The following is a 27,577-nucleotide window of genomic DNA, read 5'->3' as shown; positions in this document are numbered from 1 at the left end:
ACCGTCTTCAGTAAAAATTGTGCCTAAATAGCTGCAATGTTTTACTTGTTCCACAGGTTCTCCATTCACAACACAGTTGACATTTTCAATGATTCTGCCTATTTTCATTGTCTTTGTCTTTTTATTGCTGAACTTCATACCATATCTATTACAACAGCTATTCAATTTAGTCAGAGAATCTTGCAGACTTGTAGCGGATTTATTTAGAAGTATAACATCATCCGCATAAAGCAAAGAGCTTACATTAACATCTCCAATTTTGATATCATGTTTAATACCACTTTCCTTCATAATGTGATCCATATAGATAATGAATAACAGAGGGGATAATGTACATCCTTGTCTCACACCAGATTTAACATTAAACCATCTTCCTGTACTTCCTTCAATTCTAACTGCTGACTTACAACTCAAATAAAGACTAAGTATTGCTTGATATAATGCCCCATTGACACCATATAACTGCAGCGTATTGAATAGCTTCTCTCTTGGCACCTTGTCATATGCCTTTTCCAGATCGACAAAACTTAAATACAGATCTTTGTTATATTCCCATGCTTTCTCGACTATTTGTCGTAAAGTGAAGATCTGAACCTGACAGCCTCTATTTGGCCTGAATCCAGCTTGTTCTTCACCAAGTTTTTCTTCCACAATTCTTCTCAACCGTTTCTCAAGTATACTTGCATAGATCTTGCCAGGAACACTCAGTAGGGAAATACCTCTGTAATTCTCACATGCAGTTTTATTTCCCTTTTTATATATCGGTACTATGAGAGCTCTACTCCAATCATCGGGAATTCGTCCCTCTGTCCAGGCTTTCTGAACTATGCAGTGCAGCTACTGTAAGACTCTTATACCACCATACTTCAGCATTTCTGGTCGAATATCATCTACTCCTGCTGCCTTTCCACATTTCAAGCCTTTGATGGCTTTTTCTATTTCAAGTATGGATATGTATTCCTGACTGCATGCCTGGTCAGAGTTTTTTACCACTGTGCTGTCATCACTGCTTGTTTCATTTAGCAGTTTTTCAAAGTAATTACTCCATACTTCAAGGATATCTTTTTCTCCCGTTTTCTTGTCACCTTTATCATCTCTAATTCCTTTTACAGCACTCTTTCCTCCATTCTTAAGCTTCTTCAACAACCTCCAGAATATTTTGTCACCTTCTTGATATTTATTTTCTATATTCTTGCCAAAGTCTTCCCATGACTTTTGTTTAGCTAGGTTTACACAGTGTTTAGCATTGTTGCATTTGTCTCTATATTCTCTAAGAGCACAAGCTGACTTATTTGACACGAACTTTTGGTATGCTTTCTTCTTTTCCTTCACTGCCTCGTTAACTTCCTGTGTCCACCAGGGAGTTCTGATTTTTTTATCCTTACAGACAACCTCACCACATGCCTCTCTGGCAGAATCAATCAATGTTTTCTTCAGTGTTTGCCACTGAATCTCCAAGGTTTGATTCCTGTTCTCAAACTCTTTCATTTTCTTTTCAATAATATTTTTGTATTTTAGTCTACAGTTCACATCTGAGAGCTGCTCAACTTTTATTCGCTTTAAAACTTTCTTACATGTTATTCTTTTCAATATGAAATTCAATTTTAACCTGCTCAAGACTAAATAGTGATCACTTCCAATTTCAAATTCTCTGTACACTCTGGTTGCCTGCACTAGGGAGAAAACATCACTATCTTATTCCTAGCCTCTTCTCTCCATGTGAATTTGTGCACATTTTTATGTTGGAACATGGTGTTAGTAATAACCAGTCCATGTCCTGAGCAGAAATCCAACAGATATTTGCCATTATTATTAGCTTTGCTCTTTTCTCCAAATTTTCCCAAAATATTTTTGTATGTCTCACAATCATTTCCTACTCTGCTATTTAGATCCCCAACAAGGACCAACTTTTCATTTTTCATTGTGTCAATTGCTTTTTCTAAAGCCTCAAAAAATTCCTCCACTTCTACCTTAGTAGAACCTTCTGTGGGACCATAGGCACAAATAAGTCTCATTGTCCAGTTCCCCATTCTCATATTTGCCCACATTACTCTACTTGAGACTGACTGACTGCCATTCAAGAAGATTAGCCTCATATTTTGTGTTGAATACTATGGCTGCTCCTTCTTTTCCTTGATTGTCATTGCCTGAATATAACATTTTGTATTTATTGCTCAGAAAGATCTCACCAGTTTTGGTCTTTTTTTGTTTCAGTCACCCCTATTATGGCGATCTGGTACTTATCTAATTCCTCAGCTAGCTCCATTTCTTTGCCATTCAGGCTTCTTACGTTGATAGTACCGATCTTTAACTCTGGTGATGTTGAGTTGGGGTTTATTTTCAGATTTGTTCCAGTAGCTGACTTTTCGCTGTTCGCCCTGGTTCCCTGGCGAAAACAACGGGGGCCTTGTTTAACCGGGCAACGCCCCAGCCAGCATGAAATTTTGTCATGTTTTACTATCCTTCTATATTTTGGTTTAACCAATAAGAATACAATTTGATTGGCTAAATCCCAAATTGCCAGCCCATCCTCGTCCGTTCAGTATCCAAGTAGATACCCAACAGGGTGCACCACGAGAAGGTGAGGATTGGACATTAGGTCAGAAGCCCTGGTCGGTTCTCCGCATTCCTTTAAAGGCTATGTGGCGGTCTCCTCTCAGTTACACAGCTTTGACCCTTAAGCACCCCTCCAACTGTCTTTTAAGTTTATTATTATTTGCCTTATAGTTACACATCTCACATGTTCACCTCCCAAATCAGAGCTGTGTCATTACACTTATCAAATGGAAGTATAATAGTCAGGGCTTGAAAATTCCACTCATCTAGAAGAGTTAGAATGTCAATTTTATTGACATTATGCAAGTTGTGATTTATGTTTTATGTCATAAATAGTATTTTGTATGTTTGCCCTACTTATTACATGTAGGTAACTTTGGTTTACATGAGTGTCTGGTGCTTGATTTAGCTGTATAAAGTTGTTTACGCGTTTTAGTGAAATATTTTTGTTGAGGAGTATTTCTTTTAAAATTATGATGTTTAGGTTGAGCACGTTGCATATAGGGTTTATAAATTGTCTATTGGTTTTTAGTCGGTATACTTTATGAAACTGTAGTGGTAGAGAATGTGCACACAACTAAGCCTAATTTGAGTAGAAGCTTATTACAGTACTTTGTTGTATGCAACTGCTTAAGGATTTCTGTCGCTAGTACCATGCTGCTCAATTTAGTTAAGGAATCCGAATATAAGGGGTGGGTTAGCGAGGGACAACCACCCCTCCTGTAAAAACCCTATTGATTACGAAACAAGCACCACAGAAGCCTCAGAATTTGGACGTCTTTGCGACCGTTTTGGGACCTGGGATATACGTAGTATGGTGAAAGAAGGAGCTTGACTCGCAATCAGGGGTACACGCTGTACTGTAGTGGTGACGACAGATGATGAAAAGTATTCGTAACTGCGTTTTTAGTTAGTGATAAATTTTTGTGTAATATTTTAGATTTTAAACCTGTGTACTATTAGAGTTAAGGGATGTTTTCAAAATGTGTCTATTGTGAACTGTTATGCGCCTACTAAACAGAGTTCGGAGGAAGCTAAAGATTGTTTCAATGAAGTGCTCGAGCATACTTGTGCTAATCTACCATCCTATGACGTCAAGCTAGTAGTGGGAGATTTCAATGCGAAGTTTGGGAGAGAGCGTGTGTGGCACCCTTTCATGGGTAGTTGGAGCCTACATGAGGAGTGCAATGATAACAGGATCCGACTTGCGAGTTTTGCCTCCTCTACGGGATGCTTTGTAAAGAGCACTATGTTTGCGCATAAAGATGTCCACAAGCAGACCTTGAGATCACCGAATGGTAGAACAGCTACTGTTCAGTGTACTAAATAGACCATGTACTAGTGTATCGACATCACCACAGCTTCATCTCGGATGTGAGAAGTTTCAGAGCAGCAGATGGAGATAGCGACCACTATCTGGTAGCCTATGATTTCAGGCATAGAATTGCGGTTCAGAAGCCCACGTATCCTACCATACAATCAGCATGGGATCTGGGCAAGTTGAAAACAGCAGAAGGCAAGTGGGCTTTCCAGTTAGAGTTGCAGAATCATTTTGGGGAGTTACAGGAGGAAGAGGATGATCTGGATGGGATGTGGGACACCATCAAAAATACGGTCACGTTAGCTGCCTCGAGAACTGTGGTAAAGAGAAAGAGAAGGAGAAATGCATGGTTTAATAGAGAGTGTGTGAAGAAGCTGTAGCGAAATGAAGGGAAGCACTGTTGAACTACCTAGCGGATGGCAGGAAGAAAGCTGCATATGAGAGGGTGAGAAGAGTGGTGAATACATGTCTATGCAGGGAAAAGCGGAAGTATCTTAATGAGAAAATGGCTAGTATAGAGAGAAATAGGGTGATGAATAATGAATGGGAGATGTATCGGACGATCAAAACCATGCGAGGTGCCCAGACACAAGCGGCAACCATAAGAGATGAGAGTGGAAATCTGTTAATAAACTCAAAAGGTGCTCTCGCTCAGTGGCATAGATATTTCGTGAACTTGCCGAATGTCAATGCTGGAACATCAGTATCGGAGGATTATACTCCTTATTAAACTGCTGAACCATTTATCGAAGAACTGACATTTAGTGAGATTACTCGTGCTATCCACATGCTGAAAAATAATAAGGCTCCAGGAGTGGACTGCATACCAGCAGAGTTCCTGAAGAATGGTGGGAACGTCCTGCTGTAGCAGCTGCACCGGCTCATCTTGATGATCTGGCGAGAAGAACGGCTGCCGGATGAGTGGAAGGAGTCGCTGATCACCCCAGTATATAAGAAAGGAGATAAGGCTCAATGCGGCAACTATAGGGGCATCTCACTACTGTCGACTGGCTACAAGGTGCTGTCTAACATCATATGCAAAAGAGTGCCTTGGTGACTACCAGATGGGCTTCAGGAGGAACCGTTCTACAATAGACCAACTCTTCACGCTGTGCCAAGTTTTTGAGAAGTGCTGGGAATATAACCAGGAAGTTCATAATATTTTCATAGACTTTTCTAAAGCCTATGACTCAATAATACGCCCAAAAATATGGCAGGTGTTAGAAGAGCTGGGAATTCCTCGAAAACTCCGAAAAATGGTGCAGGTGTGTGCATAGCTGGTTTGAGAGCAAGAGTGAAAGCAGAAGGTGACCTCTCAGACCGTTTCAAGTACAGACTGGTGTGAAGCAGGGCGATGGGCTTTCTCTGCTTCTTTTCGATCAAGTGTTGGAAAAAGTAATTAGAAACACAGCAAGTGGCAGGTGGAGTCGACGTGGGGGCGGTGCTAGTTAGGATTCTTGGCTACGCAGACGACCTGAACGTCATGGCGCATCAATGGGACGACGCAGTGCCATTGGTTACTGCTATTGAAGAAGCTGCAGAAGAAGTTGGCCTGAAGATAAACGCTGAGAAGACAAAATACCTTTTTTATGAGTCACCATGCTGCTCAAGATCCAGAGGGAGCTGCATAGTTTGAGAGGGTGAAGGTATTTAGGTACTAGTTCTTTCGTGACTGAAGACAACAAAGTTGAGGCTGATGTCCAGAGTCGGGTAAATGCTGCAAATGTGGCCTATTATCAGGTGCGTCCCCTTTTTGCCTCGTGCTTGCTGACTTGGACTACAAAGGTGGGACTTGGACTACAAAGGCGGCCTCCCACGACCCCTGTCATGGGAGGCCGCCAGGGAGACCGAGGAAGAGATGGGCAGATCACAAGGAAGACCTGCAGGTTGTCGGGCTGGAGACCAGAACGTGGCAGATAGTCGCAGAGGACCATGCCCAGTGGCGGCACATGGTGCTTGAGGCCAAAAGTCCACCCTGGGCTGATAGCGCCTGGCTAATGTAAATGTAATGTAATTACATCTATTGGGAAATTCTTATAATGAATGTCTGTTTTATTGATTATTAATAAAATAGACATATAAATAAAACAGTGGATGTTGCAATGGAATATGACCAGTGAGAGAATAGGATGGATATGCATGCATTGTTTATTTAGAGCAGTGTTTTTTAAACTGTGTTCTGTGGAACCCTCAGACTATAGAAAAACTTGTGGAGATTCTCCAGAGCATACAAACATTATAACTTAGATGTAGTTTCTAGTATGTGGGGGGGGGGGTGACTTTCACTGAATGGGAAAATAATTTTTATTAAATTTACTTATATATATTTTATACATAGAAAATTGGCCGAAGAAAGTTATTTTATTTATGAAAAATAAAATGATTCTGCATTGATTATATTGAAAAAAACTAGATTACAGCGCCCATAGGTCGAAGGACCTATAGGCTTATCAGTGCCATGTATAGGGTGTAGATGAGGATTGAGATAAAATTTATTGATTTTGTTGAAGAGTTGTAGTTGTTTGGGAATACTTTTTGAGAAAAGCTGTTCCAGAGGACAGAGGTGGATGGAATAAAAGTGAATGAATAGAGTCAGGTTTGGTGTGCTTGCACTTGCACAGTAAAGATCTGCTGGTCAGCTGTAGCTCTTGTATTAATAGATGCAACAAAGTGGAGGAATGATGGTTGCCAATTCACTGGAGGCAACCACCCACATCTGACAGCACAGATGAGGATATTGACTTATTCTACAGATCTGACAGAGACAATAGAAACAATACCAAAGCCATTGAAGGAGATTGGAATGCCAAAGTTGGAATAGATAATGATGGTTGGGAAAGAGTCATGGGAAAATATGGTATCAGAGAAAGAAATGAACGAGGTGAAAAATTGTTAGAATTTGCTGTGGACCACGAGATGATGATCTGTAACACAAGATTCCAACAAAAGGAGTGTAGAAAATGGACGTGGCGATCAAATGATGGGAAAACCGAGAACATGATTGATGTGATTAAAAGAAGCTGGATAACATCAGTACAGCAATGTCGAACTTTTCAAGGAGCGGATATAGACTCGGACCATAGTTTAGTGATTGCAAACATCAAGATGAAATTAAAAAAGAAATATAAACCCCAACATCAGAATAGAAGAGATACAGCACAAATAAGTGAAGTAGAAATAGGAAGAAGGTACAGAACAGTGTTAGAAGAGAAACTTAAAAGTGTGAAGAAAGAAAAAAACTCTAATTTATGAGTGAAAAGAGTAATGAAGGCGATAGAAGATGCAGTTGAAGAAACAGTACCAGAAGAAAAGAAGATCAAGAAGAAATGGATTACACAAAAACACTGAAGTTAGTACAGGAGAAAAGAATGTTGAAGATAATTAGGAATACATCAGAACAAGTAGAAGAGCAATATAGAAGAAAGTGTAATGAGGTGAAAAAAGCAGTCAGAATGAATAAGATGAAATGGTTAGAAGCCCAATGCAACAATATAGAACAGTACTATGGAGAGCATAAAACAAGGGAGGTATACAACATGATCAAAAACATTAATGTAAAGTGGCAACCAAAACAGACCACAATTAAAGATGAAAAAGGCAAGGTATTGATGAATAACGAAAAAATTGTACAGCAGTGGACAAGATACTGTAGTGAGTTTTAAAAAAAAAATTTAAAAAATCAGCTAATGCCTTTTTATTCCCGTATATAGGGAGTGGGCAAGGCCGTTTTAAGCCCTATCTAACTTTTGGAGACTGAATGGGCAGTTCAATCTCCACTGGTACCCAATCAGACATAACTGGCCCAAGGCTATCACTAATTAAACTGCACAAAGTGAAGAGAGATGGCTCAACAAGTGCCACGATCTCGTGGTCCCTAACCCTAACACACATTTAATGTCTGAAATAATGTGGATTCTATGGTCGATTTTCTTGAGTTTACGGGACAAAAAAACCTGAGTTTCCGGGAGAAAAAAACCCGCTTGCCCATGCCAGAGATCGATTAACTCGGGAACCGGTCGAAAAATGGCTTAGAAAAATTTCTTCTAGTCACCGACTAGATTCGAAACCAAGAAGTCTTCCTTCGTGCGGTCAAGCGCCATGGTGTGCAAACGCCACATCCATAGAGCTACACAGGTTCTCACTGTAGTGAGTTATATGAAGAAAAACTAGATTCTGATAGCATTGGGAAACTGACTGGGGAATTGAAGCAGATACCACCACCAGGTAATGAGCATGATATGGACATTTTAAGAGGAGAGGTAGAAAAAGCAATAGGCTAAAACACAACAAGAGGTCTGGTAACGATAACATTACTGGAGAAATGATTAGATATGGTGGTGAACGTATGGTTACAGAAATGCACCAACTATGTAATATGGTATGGAAAGAAGGGAAAATGGCAGAGGAATGGATGAAATCAATATTAGTGACATTATACTAGAAAGGAAATAAGCTAGAATGTAAAAATTATAGAACAATTGCCTTGACAAGTCATTGTAATATCATCATCATCACTGGTAAAGTGATGATGATGATCATATTGGCAGAAAGACTGAGAACACAATTGGAAGCATACCTTGCAGACGAGCAAGCAGGATTTAGGACAGGATAGAACTACAATTCAACAGATTTTGACAATGAGATTAATAGCAGAGAAAGCTAGGAGAAAAAACAAAAACATATATACTTGCTTTGTTGATTTTCAGAAAGCATTTGACAGTATTGATCAGAAAGTGACATTAGCAGTTCTGGAATCCTATGGAATTGATAAAAAAACTAATAGCTATATTAAAAGATGTTTATCAGAATGCAGTTGCAGCAGTTAGAATAGGTGATGATTCGGGGAAATGGTTTAAAACAAGCAGAGGTACTAGACAGGGTGACCCAATATCACCAAGCATTTTCATTGCACATTTAGAAAGAGCAATGGACAAACTGAAGGAAGATGCCAAAGGAATAATATCTGTACACAGAATGAGAATTAACAATCTGAGATTTGCAGATGACATTGTTATTATTGAAGAAGACGAAAGAGAACTACAAAAAACACTGAAACTGTTAAATGAGGAAGGTAAGAGATTTGGACTTGTTATGAACTTGGAAAAAGCAAAGACAATGGTATTTGGGGAGAAGAACATGAAACAAAAGATACAAGTGGATGGAACTGATATAGAAAATATAGAACAATTCACATATTTGGGAAGTAAACTGATCTTGAATGGTGGAATCCATACTGGTAGTCACTGATTAAGTCATGGGCCAGTATGGATTCCACCATTCAAGATCCACAGCTGCCCTTGTAGCTTACAACACCCACCACCCACGTACCATGGAAGAATTCAGAGAAACTTCTGCTGTTGTCCTTGACATTTCCAAAGCTGTTGAACATGTGTGGCATCAAGGCCTACTAAACAAACTTCCATCCTTTGGCAGTTTGTTTAGTGTGATACCAAAATAATGGAGAAGATCATCAATTGTCAAGGACAGAAGTGATGACAATTGGTTGGTAGTTTGATGTTAGACTTCTGTTACCCTTTTTTGGAATAGGTGCACCATGTATTCACATAAGATGGATATGAGATTGCTTCCATGTATTGGGATAATTATCAGATATGTATAATAAATTATAGAGACAATGCAGGACAGATGTTAACCCTGGAGCACAGTATTTGAGAACAATTGGAAAGATGATATCAGGACCAGTAGACTTTTTAGTATCCAAGTTTTCTGATGACTTTTTTGTCAAAAAACTATAGGAGGCATATGGTGCTTGGATTCTGGTATGATAGGAAGTGGTTTCCCTTGGTCATCTATGCAGTAGTTTGAGGAAAATAGTGATACCAGGAGGTCAACTTTATTTTTGCATGAAGTAACAGTGGTGCCATCAGGATGAGAGAGAGGTGAAAGAGTTGAAGTTGTATTCAACGGCCTTGGCAAGCGACTAGAAGACACAACTTTCATTTGAACAGGAGGTGAGTTTTCTTCTTTTGTGACCTTTGTGACATCAGATTTTCATATGTTACATGCTTTGGTATAGGCAGAGCATGAAGCTGGAGTTCTTGATGTGAGCCATGTGCAGTAAGCACATTTTTTTTTCCTTTGACTGCTTTGACACATTTTCAGTTGAACCAAGGGTTAGAAAGTGGATGTGGATTATGGGTTGAATGGGAGATGAAAGCCTTCATACTCCTTCACAGCAAGAGTTAGGGTCAATTGAATGGAAACAGTATTCAGACCTAGGAAAAGAGGAATAGAAATTCTGGTGGTCATCCCAGTTGGATTCTTTGGAATACCAGAGGATTACAAATGCCAGAGGTCAGGAGTAGTTGGGAGCATTCTGTGAGAGAGGAGACTTGTAAAAGATTGTGGTCTGAGTTGACGAGAGGACAGGTGACCTCTAGGGTGTATCTGGAGGGAGAACTGATCTTAAACAGATCCAAAATATTTGGAGAGGGAAGAGGGTTATCAGGGATTTGAGTGGGTAGATGTACAGTTTGTGTTAGGTCATTACTTACAGAAAAGATTTCTGCTTCGTCCTGCTTGGTCATTAGTGTTGTAATAGGGAAGCCAGTTGGAATTGTGGATGTTGAAGTTGCCCAGGATGATGACCCCCACTATTTGGGTAGCTGGATTGCAAGTGGTTTAAGTCTCATGGAAAGGAATGTGAAGAGATCTGAGTAGGTATAAGCGTTTGGAGACTGGTAAATGCAACAAATGAAAGTTACTAAATGGAGCAAGGAAACCTTTAGCCATAGAAGACCAAAAGCAGAGGATTCTAAATTATCCATTCTCTGGCAGGCTGTGTCAGATTTTACAAAGGCATGCCACTCTTGTGGTGAAAATAATCGTCAAATGTGTAGTTAGGGCACTGGAGATATGGCTGAAATAAGACATCTGATCCAGAAGATTGCAAGTGATGGTGGATGTCATTTATGTTTGTGTTAATGCCATGGATGTTAATAAAGTGGATGTGAAAGTGAGTTTTTAGTGGAGAGAGAGATTCTGGCAGGGTTTGTATGTGGTGGCTGGTTGTGATGTGACTTTTTTGATGGGATTAGTTTAAAAGGGAGATTACTTTTGTCACACTGTTGCTGTTATTGTTTGCGAGAGTAAAAGTTTGATTAGACAGAAGGATATAGTGGGGATGTGCAAGAAAGATACTCTTGCACATGACATCTGTGCAGAGAGAAACCAGTCTCCATGCCGTGGCCTTGACAGAGCATGTGGCTGTGGAATCATGCACTAGTTGATTGAGAAGCCTCATGACTTGTTAATGACTGGTTTGGTCTTGCACTAACTGGCATCCGGCCTGCATTTTAACTGATGTACCCTCGAAATGGAGGAATTTATGGATCTCTAAGTATGTTTGTTGTGGCCTTGAAAGATATCACTGGAGAAAAGGGTGGTGATAGAAACTGGAATCTCTGTTATGGAGAACAAAAATGGCATTTGTCACTTCAGACCTCCAGTAAGCTATGCAGATATTTCACTAAGCAATGAAGAACATCTTCCTGCTTCCCTAGTATCGCTTGTAGTGGGAATACTCTCTAGTTTCACCAGAGCTCCTTTTGTGAAAAGGGAGGCACACTTCAGGAAAGCGGGGTTGACATGACAGGAAAAGACTGTATATTACACATCTCTGCCCATTAGTGGCCCTGATTTTTTTAAATAGAAAAATTTACTCATTTCTAGAACAGATTGCTTTATATATCATACCATTCTTGATTAATGTTTTCCAGAGAATGGTTCATTGGCATTCTTTTCTGATAATCTTTATGAAAATTTTCATAGGAGTACTGCAAAAAATAAGTACTTTTACATATGGCTCTGCAGTCTCAAAAAAGTTTATGAAACAGGGCATTAGATAGTACCAAGTCATAACGTGAGGTAACCATTCAATCTGCCTTCATGGTAGTTGAGAGTGGTAATAGATTATTTCTTATCCCAGTGTGATGGAATATGCAAAATTTGACTGATAAAAGTGGACAGTAAAACTTGTGACTTGAGAAAGAAGTATTTATTTTCCAAAAATATTTCTTTATATATTGATTCTACCTAAACATTTGATTGTTTTCTAAGTTGCCTACATGTCATATAACAGTGGTGTTCAACCTTTTTTACTACGCGAGCTACTTTTCTATAAAACGTTATTCAGCGATCTACTCTCTTGTATAGATCACGTTTCCCCAACCTGATATCTGATTACACACAAATAAACAACTAGAAAAAAATACACAACTAAAAACTTTATTTGTGTATTTAAAAATTTATCACTTTTAATTATTTTAATACAACAAAAAAAAAAAACAAATATATTGGAATAAAATATTTATTTCTCTATTTTGGAATACCAAAGTTAGAAAAAATAACAGATTGATTACAAACTCACAAGTTACAGGAAATGCTGGTTGATTAAAAATAAAAAAAGAAGTTAATGTGAAATTTGGCATTGTTTGGACCTCGCAATATTTTCATAGTCAAGTTGATATGAAGAAGTGGCCAATCGCAGACAATCATCCAAATGATTGTTTGTAATTTGGTTTCTTAATTGATTTTTTATAAAGGTCATATTTGAAAAAGCAGATTCTGATAAGTATGTCGATCTGAAACATGGCAGAATTTTTCGTGCAATATCAGTTAATATTTCATGTGCATACTTCCAAATGACTTCATTGTTTATTGATTTTAAATGTAAACTATTCTGAATGTTTATTATCTCAAGTTCTATTTCAGCTTGGTTTATATCAAACAGTCCACTAATTTTATTTGAAATTTCTGTGATGTTCAAGTTTTCTTGAAATGGATTATTGATAAAAGATACAATCATTTCAGTTTTATTAAAATCTTTAAATCTTGAATTTATTTCTTCCTTAACTAATTCTATTCATGAATAAATTCTTTTAAATCATAGTGAAGCATTTCTTGATTTTGTTCAAAAAATTTTAATAAATATGGGAGATGTCTAAATTCTTAGTCATTTATATTTTTCTTTAATAAAAGTAAGTATCGTTGGAAAGTTTTTATTGAACTTAATATGTCAATTAAATTTTTATCTGTACCTTGTAACTCTAAATTTAAATTGCTTAATTTTGTACAGAAATCTACTAAAAATGATAAGTGTAACAACCATCTTTTATCACTCAATTGTGGATAAATATCTCCTTTCTCACCAAGAAAATTTTTTATATCGTTAATTAATACAAGAAATCTTTCTAAAAATTGACTTCTGCTGAGCCAGCGAAAATTATTGTACAACAGAAGTTCCCTATCATCGTCTGCCTGCAATTTAAATAACCGCTGTTGCAGGGCTTTTCCTCGAACAGAATTTACAGTTTTAAATGTAATATCCAAAACATCTTTTGTGTTTAATCTTATACTACACAGTACTTGTTGGTGAATAATACAGTGGTACGTTAAAAAATCTGAATATTTGTCATCGTTTTTGCACAATGAAATGAAGCCTGATTTATTACTTATCATTGCAGGAACACCATCAGTAGTAATAGACACAAGTTTAAAAAGCAGAAGTTTGTGTTGTTTCACAAATTCATCAAATGCCGAAAAAATGTCTTCACCCCTAGTCCTTCCCAATAATGGTATAATTTTCAAAAGTTCTTCTTTACTTGAATAATCTTGAAATACCATGTGAAATACTATTATCTGAGCAATATTAGTGAAGTCGTTTGATTCATCAAATTGTAATGAAAACGCAACACACTGGTGAATGTCTGACATTAACCTGGCCTGGAAACTTTTCTCCAGCAATTGGGACTCTTCCTTTCGGCAATTTGAAACCTTGTCTGTGGCCTAGAAGTAGTCTCTCTCTCTCTCTCTCTCTCTCTCTCTCTCTCTCTCTCTCTCTCTCTAGTGACATCTCGAACAGAGAAACTCCTTTCTGGAAGTGGGAAACTCCTCTCTCAAGCAACATGGATCCGGGCAGCCTCTCTGTAGGCGATTCTGGACCAGGCTGCCTCCTCTCTGACAGCAATTCTGGAACCGGGATCCCTTCTGCTTGCCTCAGTCCCTTTTTATTAGGCCTCCTCTGAGATCTTGCATGAAGTTCGGCAACCCCAAAAGAATCGGTATGAGTCTTTCATCTTAAGTTTCAAGTTTGGCACGTCTTTTGTTCTCCTCCGCTTTCTTTTGATTGTAAATTGCTGGCCATCAGAAAGTTGTTTGAACTCTTTCTGACTGACTTTGGAGATGTTTACACTTAGAGCCTGCAAGACTTTCTCATATATACAAGTTTCAATAACAGTCTTTCTAATACGCCATGTACAGCTTCGGCGACAAAAACATTGCCTTTGTTTTTAACACTCTAACATATTCTTATTTAAGCAGTATCTGTAGTTAGCTTCAAAAGAGTTATTTACAAAAACATCTAATACAAACTATACCGAGACAAGCAAAGTTAATTTTTTTACAATATTCACGTAGGACTTAACCTAAGTAAAAAATCGATGTAATGTGCTTTGGAATATTTAATATTTAAGCTACAATCGAGTTTTTACACTTTACTTATAATCGTATTCACTCGGCTTGCTGTTTGACTTCCATTGATCCAAATTAATTAATTTACCCAGACTTATAAGAAAATTACTGATTTGACAATTTTGACGAAAAATAAAAAAACAATAGCAATACACTTAAAGCGAATTAAAAATAATACAAAATAATGATAAATAAAATATTATGTTTTCAGTTTTAATTAAATTTGTAAGTAAGGAGGAATACACAAGAGATTGACCAAAAATTGCTCTGTGATCGACCGGTCGATCGCAATCGACAGGTTGATGAACACCCCTGTCATATAACATCAGTAGCTCGCACATCGGAAGTCTAGCACCCAGAAGTTTTGTCCACTCACTGTATGATCCACCGGGAGCACCTAGCTGCAAAGAAGTTTTCTACTAAACTAAACACTATGATCAATGACACGGTTGAAGATCATTAATGAAATTTGTAGTTGAGCTATGAACTCCATGCTGTTTACGACACTGTGTGAGAGTATGGACTCACACCATCAACATCTCCTTCTCCATGCAGAAGTGAGGTGGTTATCGAGAGGGAGGTTTCTTGCATGCCTTTTCGAACTGAGGGAAGAAGTAAAGCAGTTTCTGCGAGAGCGAAAATCTGACCTAGTAGAGCCTTTGTTGAATGAGGAATGGATGGCTAAGCTTGCATATATGGCGAATATATTTAGCCTTCTTAACAAACTTAATATTTCTCTTCAGGGATCTTGTACAAATATTTTTACACTGAGAAATAAAATGGATGCGTTCCAAAAGAAGCTGGCTCTTTGGGATAGTCGCGTACAAGATATAGAAATGTTTCCGCTTTTGGGAGAATTTTTGATTTCTGCTGATGTCAACAAGAAAGTCATAATCAACATAATAAGTCAACATTTAAGGGCATGAGCTGAAAACTTTAATAATTATTTCCTTGAAAATGAGAATCCTCTTAAAGGTAACCTCTGGATTAATAATCCCTTCTTGGAAGATATAAAATCATGTGCACTTGATCCTCATGAAAGAGAAAAGCTGAACGAGCTGTCTTCTCATGTCACTCTGGTGTCCAGACATAAAATACAATCATTGTCTCAATTTTGGATATCACTCGAAAAAGAATATCCATCTCTGAGTTATAAAGCTATCAAATTGTTGGTCATTTTTTCGACTTTCTATTTGTGTAAAAAGACTTTTTCAGCCATGTCAGTAATAAAAACCGAACAGAGAAATGAAACGGATGTTATTGCAGCGCTTCATCTCTCAGAAACAGTGCTCCAGCCACGTATATCAAATTTTCTAACCTCTAAGCAGCAGCAGATGTCACACTGTCTAAAAATTGTAATTTTATAACATTGGATTTAATAAGTAATATACTATTTACATTGGTTTATGTTTCTGTCATAGCCGTCAGCCGGTCCGCAAAATATTTCTCCTATTTTACCCGGTCTGCAGGTGTTAAAAGGTCGATGAACACTGCTTTAGAGAAAGCAACTGACAAAATGAAAAATTGGTCCTTGTTGGAGATCTAAATAGCATAGTAGAAAATGACTATGAGACATACAAAAATATTTTGGGAAAATATGGAGAAAAGAGCAAAGCTAATAATAATGGCAAATTCCTGTTGCATTTTTGCTCAGGACATGGACTGGTTATTACTAACACAATGTTTCAACATAAAAATGTGCACAAATTTACGTGGAGAGAAGAGGCAAGGAATAAGAAAAGTCTAATTGACTATATTATGTCGATGGCGATGTTTTCTCTCTGGTGCAGGACACTAGAGTGTACAGAGGATTTGAAATTGGAAGCGATCACCATTTAGTCTTTAGCAGGATAAAATTTAAATTCATATGGAGAAGAAGAACATTTAAGAAAGTTTTAAAGCGAATAAAAGTTGAGCAGCTTTCAGATGAGAACTGTAGGCTAAAATACACAAAGATTATTGAAGAAAAAAAAGAAAGAGTTTGAGAACAGGAACCAAACCTTGGAGATTCCGTGGCAAGCCCTGAAGAAAACATTGATTGATTCCACCAGAGAGGCATGTGGTGAGGTTGTCTGCATGGATAGAAAAATCAGAACTCCATGCTGGACACAGGAAGTTAGAGGCAGTGAAGGAAAAGAAGAAAGCATATCAAAAGTTCCCGGCAAATAATTCGCTAAGAGCATAAATCAGCTTATGCTCTTAGAGAATACAGAGACAAATTTAAGAAAGCTAAACACTGTAAAACTAGCTAAAGAAAAGTCATGGGAAGACTTTGGTAAGAACATAGAAAATAAATATCAAGAAGGATGCAAGATATTCTCGAGGTAGTTGAAGAAGCCCAGAAATCAAAGAATGAGTGCTGTAAAAGGAATTAGAGAAGACAAAGGTGATATTGAAAACTGGAGAAAAAGATATTCTTGAAGTATGGATTAATTACTTCGAAAAATTGCTAAATGAAACAATCAGTGACAGCACAGTGGTAAAAAAAAAAATGGACTAGGCTTGCAATCAGGAATACATATCCATACTTGAAGTAGAAAAAGTCATCAAAAGCCAAACATGTGGAAAGGCAGCTGGAGTAGATAATATTCAACCAGAAATGCTCAAGTATGGAGTTATAAATGTCTTAGTGGCTACACTGCATAGTTCAGATGGCTGGGACAGAGGGACAAATCCCAGGTGATTGGAGTAGAGCTCTCATAGTACCCACGTATAAAAAGGGAAATAAAACCGAGTGTGAGAATTACAGAGGTATTTCTCTACTGAGTGTGCTTGGTAAGATTTTTGCCATTATACTTCAGAAACGGTTGAAAAGGATTATGGAAGAGAATCTTGGTGAAGAACAAGCTGGATTTAGTCCAAATAGAGGGTGTCAGGATCAGATTTTCACTTTAACGACAAATAGTTGAGAAATCATGGGAATATAACAAGATCTGTATCTAAGTTTGTAGATCTGCAAAAGGCAGATGACAAGGTGCCAAGAGAGAAGCTATTCAAAGCACTATAGTTGTATGGTGTCAGTGGGGCATTATGTCAAGCAATACGTAGTCTTTGAGTTGTAAGTTAGCAGTTAGAATTGAAGGATTAAATTTGAATGTTAAATCTGGTGTGAGACAAGGATGTATGTTATCCCCTCTATTATTCATTATCTATATGGATCACATTATGAAGGAAAGTGGTATTAAACCCGATATCAAAATTGGAGATGTTAATGTCAGCTCTTTGCTTTATGCGGATGATGTTATACTTCTAAATAAATCTGCTACATGTCTGCAAGATTCCCTGACTAAATTGAATAACTGTTGTGATAGATATGATATGGTATGAAGGTCAGCAATAACAAGACAAAGACAATGAAAATAGTCAGAAGCATTGAAAATATCAACTGCATTGTGATTAGAGAACCTATAGAACAAGTAAAACATTTCAGCTACTTAGGCTTGATTTTTAGTGCAGATGGTAAATTAAATATGGAAATAGACAACAGAATCAACAAAGCTGGTATGATAGGAAGTTAATTGAATAAATTCATATGGAATAAGAGAGAAATTAGTCGGAACACTAAATTAGCTGTATACAAGACAGTGTTCAAATCAGTTTTAACTTATGGATCTGAAAGCTGGGTCAGAAGTAAAACACTCGACCAAAGACTAGAGATCGTAGATTTCAGAGTCCTGAGAAAGATTAGGGGCATGAGCAGATGGCATCAATGGCAATATCATATTAAAAGCGAGGATGTTTGGAAAGAACTTGACATTGTTAGCATTCAGGAATATGTGTTAGCAGAGCTAATCTCAGATGGCATGGTCACTTGAACAGAATGGGAGAGGAAACATTAGCAAAAGAAGTGTTTTTTGTCAGGTTAGCAGGAAAAAGATCCAGAGGAAGATCAAGATATAGGTGGATTGATATGGTAAAAAGTGCCTTAGAAGATCTGACAATCTTGACAGGTAACAGATTGTTTTGGAGGAAAATTGTAGATTGGAAGTTAGTAATGATGTAAATTTTTCATATAGTACTATCATATTATTATTATTATTATTCGTGACACCTCCAAGGAGTCCGAAGACTCATCGCGGGAGGACACCTACAACTGTCTCAACCAGTATACCGAACCTCTACTACCAATCATCTCCATCAATGCCATTGACCGCCTATCTCCACCACTACCACAACTAGTATATCCTGTACATTCCTTGAGGGTACAAAGGTACATGTCAGGAATTTGATGATGATATGTTGGAACATGGTGTTAGTAAACTAGTCCATGTTTTGAATAGAAATCCAGCTGACGCTATTATTATTAGCTTCTCTCCTTTCTCCGAGTTTTCCTAAAACATTTCAGTGTCTGGTAATCAATTCTTCTCTGCTCTTTGGATTTCCAACTTTTTCTTTGTGTTAGCTACCTTCTGTGATGCCTTGAAAAATTTCTGCATGTCTACCTAGTAGAACCTTGTCTGCTACCTTAGGCCATCGGTTCTCAACTGGTGGTATGTGTACCCCCAGGGGTACGTGCTGACCATTCAGGGGTACACGAAAAATAATCAGTAATGGCAAAAAAACAAATAAAGTAAAAAAATGCAAAACTTTAGTTATGGAACAATAAATGTTAAGTTTGAATCACCACTATTTTAAAAACAAGGGGTACAGAAGTGGAAAAAGGTTGGGAACCACTTCCCTAGGCATGATAAGTCTCATTGTCCAATTCCCCATTATGACATTTGCCCACATCACTTTACTTTGGCAGGCAATATCAAGTGGTATCATTTATGAATATTCTTAAGCTAATTAGAATCCAGTTTTTTTCAGCAAAATTCCAAATTCCCAGCCTATCCTTGTTTATTCAGTATCCAGGTTTGATAGCTGATAATGGATTATATCATGAGAAGAAGATAAGGAATGGATATTAGTATAATAAATTTAGTTTAATCTTTTATCCAAGTGTGAGCAAACAAAGTTTGCGCCTGAAAGTATCTTCAGGACTGGAGTAAGGTGGTACAACACCAGGGCACTCCTTGCACAGGTGGAGCAAGCTACCAAACACTCCTATCTCAGTATCTCCCATAATGCAAAACACATCTCCTTGCAGATATGTCTAATGTTATGCATTAAGGGAAGGGCCACTATCCAGACTAGTTTCAACCTTTATTGAGGTCTCTTCAGTGGGAGCCAGGTCCAAGTGGAGATACCAGGCAGAAGCATTAGCAGATCATCTCTACCTATAGGAGTTGCCAAATGGTGTGCCACCCTTTTTTAATAAATTACTCTGGATTTAGAGATAGATGTTGAAAGTTTATTTTTCACTTGGTTAGAGTATAATAAATTTAGTTTAATCCTTTATCCAAGTGTGAGCAAAAAGTTTGCACCTGAAAGTATCTTCAGGACTGGAGTACGGTGGTACAACACCAGGGCACTCCTTGCAAAGGTGGAGCAAGCTACTAACACTCCTATCTCAGTATCTCCCATAATGCAAAACACATCTCCTTGCGGATATGTCTAATGTTATGCTGAGATAGGAGTGTTGGTATCTTGCTCCACCTTTGCAAGGAGTGTCCTGGTGTTGTACCACCTTACCCCAGTCCTGAAGATATTTTCAGGTGCAAACTTTGTTTTCTCACACTTGGATAAAGGATTAAACTAAATTTATTATACTCTTACCAAGTGAAAAATAAACTTTCAACAATGGATATTAGGTTAGAAGCTCTGATCAGTTTCAGCATTCCTTAAAAAGACTACATAGAAGAAGCCTCCTTGCAATTATTCAGCTTTGACCTTAAGTGACCACTTTGAAAATATTGCTTTTTTTTTTTTTTTTTTAAATTGCACCTTACAACAGTCTTAATTATTCATTCTTTTAGAAGTGACTATTGTAGGATTAAGCTATGCAGATATTATAAACATTTCCAGTGTATGATAGAGATGCATAAAATTTACATCTTATGGGAGCGAATGAATAATTTTCTTAATGTCCTTTTATTTTTAATACCCATTGCTAATAAAAGAATCCTTAAGGACATCCAGTTCCTTGGTGTTGTCATTTGTTATATATGCTGATGGATGAGTTCTGACATCTACCAAAATTTCTAGTGAAGGTAGCTAACACAAAGAAATAACTGACTGAAGACATTTATTTTCACCAATTCATTAGTAAATATAATGTATCCCTTCTGACTCTCTAAGTGATTTAAGGTTGATCTAATTTACTGCAACCATGGGACAAAATTGTTTTGACAGATTTTGAAATTTCAGAAGAGAAATCAATGGCAAATTCTAGTGTTACTTATAGAAATTGTCTTTAATCCCACCGTTTCTATACTGAAAATATTGCAAGATGTAGCCATTATTAGATGGTTCTTTGGTTTTGATCATTAATCCCTTTCTAAATTATTTAAACACACAGGATGCATATTCAATTCATTATTGAAATAGAGAAAAATAACTGCTTCTGATAGAAACACTTGCTAGGGTTCGTGGTACATACTGACTATATACTCGATGAGTATATAGTCAGTACTACACACAGACTACATACTGACTATCTCGATGAGTCTTTGGACTCCCTGGAGGTGTATAATAATAATAATAATAATACATATATGAAAAAACTTGTCACCACTTAACAGATTTTAAAACTATCCAAAGGGGAGATTGATAAATTTTAAAGATTTCAAGTTGGGACAAACAAGCATTCAGCAGCAGTTATATGTGATGAGCTAAAGAACTCTAGATTACTCCAGTGTGTCAAGTCATAGTGAGTAGCTATTGTTATCAAATAAGGATTCTTTAGGAACAAAAATAACTTGTGTGCAGAAAGATATGAGATAATTGTCAGGTAGTAACAACAACAATCTGAGTAGCATTCATATTGGATGCAAGTGCTCTTCTTCAACTGTGTAACACTCTTGATAACATCCTCAGTTGAATTTTCCATTTAGTTACAAGCCAAAACTCTCACCCAGAAACATCTCAAGTGGCCATCACATAAGTTTCAGAAAATGATGCTGGTTTAGGAGGATGCAATTTTTAATGCGTAGCTAATTTGGATCCTTTTAATCCAAGTTGCTTATGATTCTTGAGAATATAGAAATTTTACACTTTCATTGTATTTCTGCTATTTTAAGAGCACAAATTATTAAATTTTCCTTAATAGTTTTTTATATAACTAAAGAAAAAGGAAGTTAAAGTATTGATTCATCTGGATGGTAGTTTTAATTAAGAATGAAGATTGTTTTCGAAATCATCATTAAATGTTACTATTGCAGAGTAATACTTCTATTTTTGTAGTCAGATTTCAGCACTGAAATAGCTCTTATGAGTAGATAAATTGTCTGTTGTTGTAATCAGGAATATAATTTAATATCCAGTTAGCTCTCACTGTAGCAAATGTGTAGGAACCACAGGAATAATTTGTAATTGTAGATAGTTTGCTATAGTGAAGTTCCTTGTGTGTAGCTTTGTTGGGACATTTTTGGTATTTTCTTATATTGAAGATGTTTGCTATAGTGAGTGTGAACTGTACATTTAATATCTTGAATTGTAATAATGTATTTATGCATGACTGTTTATTTTATGTAATGGTACTAAAACCAATAAAGACATTGAAATATATTAATCTATATAAAATTCATTATGCCTGTATGTATACATGTTTTTTTTTTTTATTGCATGTTTTGTTATGATTATACTTTCAGAATATTGTGCAGCCAGAGCTGTTCCAAATGTTCAGAACTCAGAATATCTTAACACAGTTGGTAGCAAACTACTTCCATGTATTGATATCATGTGGACAGGTATGAAATATGTAAAATTGATGTTTAACATTAGCATATGATGAAATACCAGTAATTTTATATAAATTAATCTCTGCATCTATAGTAATTACTTATCTGTGTTTACAAAGTCCGTAAAATTTCATCATCATCAAATTCCTGCCATGTACTCTCAAGGGGTGTACAGGATATGACAGTACTACATGAAAAATTTACTTCATTGCTAACTTCCTATCTACAATTTTCCTCCAAATCAGTCTGTTACTTGTCAAGACTCCAACATTATCAGATCTTATATCTCTATCGTCTAAGGCACTTTGCACAGTATCAATCCACCTATATCTTGGTCTTTCTCTGGGTCGTTTTCCTGCCAACCTGGCAGAGAACACTTGTTTTACTAATCTTTCCTCGCCCTGAGATTAGCTCTACTACTAAGACTAGCTAGAATGTCAATCGTACCGATTGACATTCTAGCTAGTCTAGATATTGTAGATACAATATCTAAATAGTCCAACTATTTAGACATTGTCTCAATTCGGATTATTTCCAATGGAATATGAAAATCTGTCAACAACTATCTGGCCTTGCAATGGGAAGCCCCTTATCTCCTCCATGTCCTGACTTATTCATGGAAAACTTTGAAAAGATTCTCTGCTATCTACAAATCCTATGTATCTCCATCTAATTGACGATATGTGGAAGACATATTTATAATCTGGAAACATAGTGTGACTGAGTTGCATGATTTTCTTTCATCTATTAACTCCTTCCTCCATAAAATTAAATTCACTTTAGAACTTGAAAATGAAGGAAAATTAAATTTCCTGGATGTTTTAATTTCGAAAAAAGCAGGTGGCCTCTCTCGTGGTGTATACTGTAAGCCCACTTATACATGTTGCTAGCTACATTTCTCTTCATTGTACTATATAAAAACTAGGTATTATATATATACACACTGGAAAAATAAAGTGCAATCTCTATTACAGGAGATGAAGAAACACTAAAAGAAGAATTACATTCTCTTCTCCAACTATTTGGTGAGTAATGGATATTCTAAGAAAATGGTACAAAAATTATTGTTTCTCCTCCTCTACAACAGATCCCTGATATTCACTACAGAGCCTCGGTTTCATCCCTTATGTTGGCAGACTTTTTCTCAAAATCTCATGACATGAGTGGCTTTCAAGCTCGTTGTACCTATACAAGCTCTGTTACACTCACCTAATGACCACAACCTTTCAATAAACATCCTGGAGTTTGCAATATTTCATGCTCTTGTAGCCTTGCTTACATAGGGCAAACATCTAGAAGTTTGAAAATCAGGCTAAAAGAGCATATTGGAGAAGTTAATAAAAACTGAGAAGAAAGCTCAAGCCTAGCTTTCCACTTCTCCCACATTCGCCACAATATTGAATGGGACAAGAGCTCCATGCCTTGCATAGAAGACAACTTCAGTGCCTGCAACATCAAAGAGTCTACGATGGTTATCCACTCACAAGGCACGCTCAATAGAAACCAAGAAATAATTTTATGTTAAATTTGGAAATCACTTATTAGACCTTTCAACATGTCAGACGTTAACTTTTCTGCCCAACTATCATGCATACCTGCTAAGCAATGACTGACCCATACCAACCTCCATGCTCCACATGTTTGTTTTTTTACTTTTGTGTAACGGTTCCTATACATTTGGTTTTAGATGTATAATGGTGTAAAATGATTGGTTCTTGTTCCCATTCTATATTTTACGTTATTACTTACTTTATCTTCTTTTACTTTATTTTTCTATATACCTTTACTTTCTCTTTATACTCTATTTTTTACTTGACTTGCTTTATTACTCTATATTTACTTGACTTGCTTTATTACTCTATACTTACTTGACACCTTTTTCTTAAGATACTACAGGTTATCCATTTTTTTAATATCTTGAGAACAACCTTGGAAAATATATTTAATGTTACGACTGCGCCACCAAGATTCCCCTTTATGGGTATTAAATATAAAATATTAAATATAATTAAGATTACCTGCAATTTCTCTCTAGATCTATCTCCAGCATTATTGACAGTCGTGGCTACTCTTTTTTATCTTCGCTCACAGGTTTGCATTTATTTAAAAACAGTGCATTGGAATTGAATTAGGATCCGTGAATACACATTCTTTAACATAACAAACATATTTATTAAACTAGGATGCAATAATACAGTTTCATAAATGAATTGGCTCTTCAGAAAATTAAAAGCTAAGAATTATATTATCTCATACATTATACACACATTAAAACATGCAGGAATACTATCATACACCAATCTATAATCTCATCCCAATACTAATTTGTTTATGTAATATATATATATATATATATATATATATGTAATAATTTTTTTAACTTGGGGATATTGTATATTAGGATAACCAAGTTATTTTATAAACTTGGTTATTTTAACTCCTAATCCCAAGTATGCAAACAATTAAGTTTGCACCTGAAACAAAGTTCAAGTCTAAAGATGGTACAACACCAGGGCAACTCATTGTAAAGGTGGGTAAAGCTCTGATCACTATTCTTAGTATTTTCCCATAATGTAAAGCACATCTCACTAGAAGATGTATACTGCATTGCATTATGGGCAGGGGTCACTACCCAGACCGGTTTCAACCTTTTTTGAGGTCTCCTCAGTGAGTAGCTAGATCCTAAATACCAAGGTTATAGTAATATGGCACCTTATCAACTTTACCTATAGAAGTTGCAACAAGGTGTTTTTATTTTTAATAAAAATCTCTGGAGGAGATATAGATGTAATAATTTTTTTATCTTGGGGATATTGTATATTAGGATAACCAAGTTATTTTATAAACTTGGTTATTTTAACTCCTAATCCCAAGTATGCTCTGATCACTATTCTTAATACTAAGAATAGTGATCAGAGCTTTACCCACCTTTACAATGAGTTGCCCTGGTGTTGTACCATCTTTAGACTTGAACTTTGTTTCAGGTGCAAACTTAATTGTTTGCATACTTGGGATTAGGAGTTAAAATAACCAAGTTTATAAAATAACTTGGTTATCCTAATATATGTGTGTATATATATATATATATACACACACACACATATACACTTCAATCAACAAGTTTCTCATATCTAAATTATATCAACTATTCTTTAGCCTCATAGTCCGGAACAAATAATCACAATTTAACTTTATATATATCCTTCCGAATATCATTCAATCTTCCGCAACGTTAAACGTACACACACAGGTTTTACCCACAGTTCTTCTCTTGACACATATATCTGAATTCGCTCTTTCATCTCTTATCTGGTTCCACTGGCTTCTTTTCTTTCCTGGACCTCAACACTTGTGCAGGCTTCTTTTCTTTAGCGCCATCACATCGTGAAGAATTCTTGGGGCTTGAAGCATTTTTATACCGATACTGGCTGTTTTTCCGTCCTGGGCCTAACATTCGTGCGGGCTTCCTTCTCTTTAGCGGTGTCGCTTCTTGGGAGATTTTCGGGGATTGGAGCGTTTTACACCGATACCAATTGCTTTTTTCCATCCTGGGCCTCAACATTTGTGTGGGCTTCCTATTCTTTAGCGAGGGTGCATCGTGAAGGGTTCCCAGGACTTGATGCATATTATGGTTCGACTTCTCCTTCAACATCTTCCTACTTCTCTCTGGACATCCAACAGACCCGTGTCTGCCATGCTGGATCCCGAGACACTGTGGGAGAAGACTGCGTTTCTGCATACCTGCTTCCTTCCTCATTTCTGCCTCTTCTAACCGGCATACTGCTTCTGCCTACTACATACTAGATCTACTGCCTCTGGATACCCCTCGAGTTCTTCTTGATCCTTTCTTATATTTCCTCTTGCGGTCCCTGGATTAAGGGTTGAGAACCCCTAACATTCCTGTGCAAAAGGGATGTGACCTTCAGTTGTTGATTACTTCTGTTTTCCACAGAACACACAAAAACAATGTTATTGTTTTTGTGTAAGGATCACCACACGTGGGAGATCCTTAGATGTTCGCCGCCTGTTGTTGCACTGTCCTTGAGACATGCATTAGGTTAAGCTGGAACAATTGAAGGCACTTTACATTTTACAAACAAAGCTTCTAAGCCATTTCTCTAAAATCAGAATCACTTCAAATGCCGGGCTGCTTTGTAAGGCATGGCCCTTGAAATACACAGTTTAACATTCCTACCGTTTCAATACATACTTGCATGGTTTTTCAAATCACAAATAATATTATAACTACAGTTAATATAAACCTTATATACAAAATTGGTAATAACAAAAATCCACAATCGGCATTAAATTTCAATATCCTTCTATATACAATGTTTGTGACCTCTGTAAAAGTTGATGCAAAGTTAAGAAGAAAAAAAATCCCTACTGCATCGAATTTTACAATGGTTCATGTTTACTGCTTATTACATTTTTTTTTTTTTTTTTGTTCTTCCTAATCCAGAAGAAGTCACTAGCATATGTGACAAAACTAGTTGATTTAACTATCCATATTACAACCTATTAAATCCAGTGTTAGTTATCATTTGTCACAGAAGTGTTGTCTTTTAAATTGCCTTAAATCTAGATAGTAAGTTTTCTGACATGGTCATCTTATTATGATTGGTCAATTTATTAGACCAAGCTACTAATTTTTTACCAGTCTTTAAGTTCTTGTATATTTTGAGTACTGGTTACAGGATTTTTTTCAAATTCAATGCAAGACTGTGAGGTGTATCATCCTGTGCTGATGTCCATTAAGTTGTTTTTCATTCTGAACAATAAAATGATGCCTTAAAGCAGGTATCAGCAGCCTTTTTCCACCCCCCCCCCCAGCAAAGTGTCATTTTTGATCTAATTTTTAGAAGAAAAGTAATCCAAAGAACTGCACCTCAGCTCAAGCTGGGAGAGGGGAAATTTAAGAAATGGAATAATGTGAAGGAGTTTTATTTAAACACACACACTTTTTAATACCATCAAACTGTAACAAATATCCAATTAGATGATATTAGATCTTTCAGCATGTTTAAAGATGAAAATTACGTTGTAATTTTCATCTTTAAACATGCTGAAAGATTTGCATTGTTCAGATGATTTGTTGATTTATTTTTAATATAGTTCATGTTCAAAAATATTTGCTCACAGAAATACAGTGAACGAAAAACTGAGAGAAGCTCCAACACAAATATTTTCAAATTTTTATGTATCCGGTAAGCTACTCCATGTATTAAACACATGGATATTATTTTGTTCCTGTTTTTACTATTTTATCATCACTGCCACAACAGTTAAGAGACTTTGCACTATGTGTGCTCTGATTGGGATGTGCAGGCAAAATAAACTGGGAACTGTTTGCAGCGTGATGCAGGCTGAAAGTTAGAGCCACAGTTACATGTTCAGAGAGCTGCAAATTGCCAACCCATGCCATAAA

General features: G+C 36.7%; 1 protein-coding gene across 2 annotated transcripts in view; it reads left to right on the top strand.

Moving 5' to 3' along the window:
- Oga (O-GlcNAcase) overlaps positions 1-27,577 on the top strand; it is a 375,302-nt gene that overhangs the window by 89,252 nt on the left and 258,473 nt on the right. For both annotated transcript variants that reach the window (XM_090392376.1, XM_090392375.1), the window contains exon 6: positions 22,060-22,158. In XM_090392376.1, the coding sequence (XP_090248502.1) occupies positions 22,060-22,158 (99 nt within the window). The remainder of the gene's footprint in view (positions 1-22,059; positions 22,159-27,577) is intronic.

Source organism: Typopeltis vanoorti, chromosome 5, assembly GCF_054136105.1.
Source record: "Typopeltis vanoorti isolate ZY-2024b chromosome 5, IOZ_Tvanoo_1.0, whole genome shotgun sequence".
Taxonomy (NCBI): Eukaryota; Metazoa; Arthropoda; class Arachnida; order Uropygi; family Thelyphonidae; genus Typopeltis; species Typopeltis vanoorti.
The sequence above is the reverse complement of the archived record's forward strand: the minus strand, read 5'-3'. Positions and strand labels throughout refer to the sequence as shown.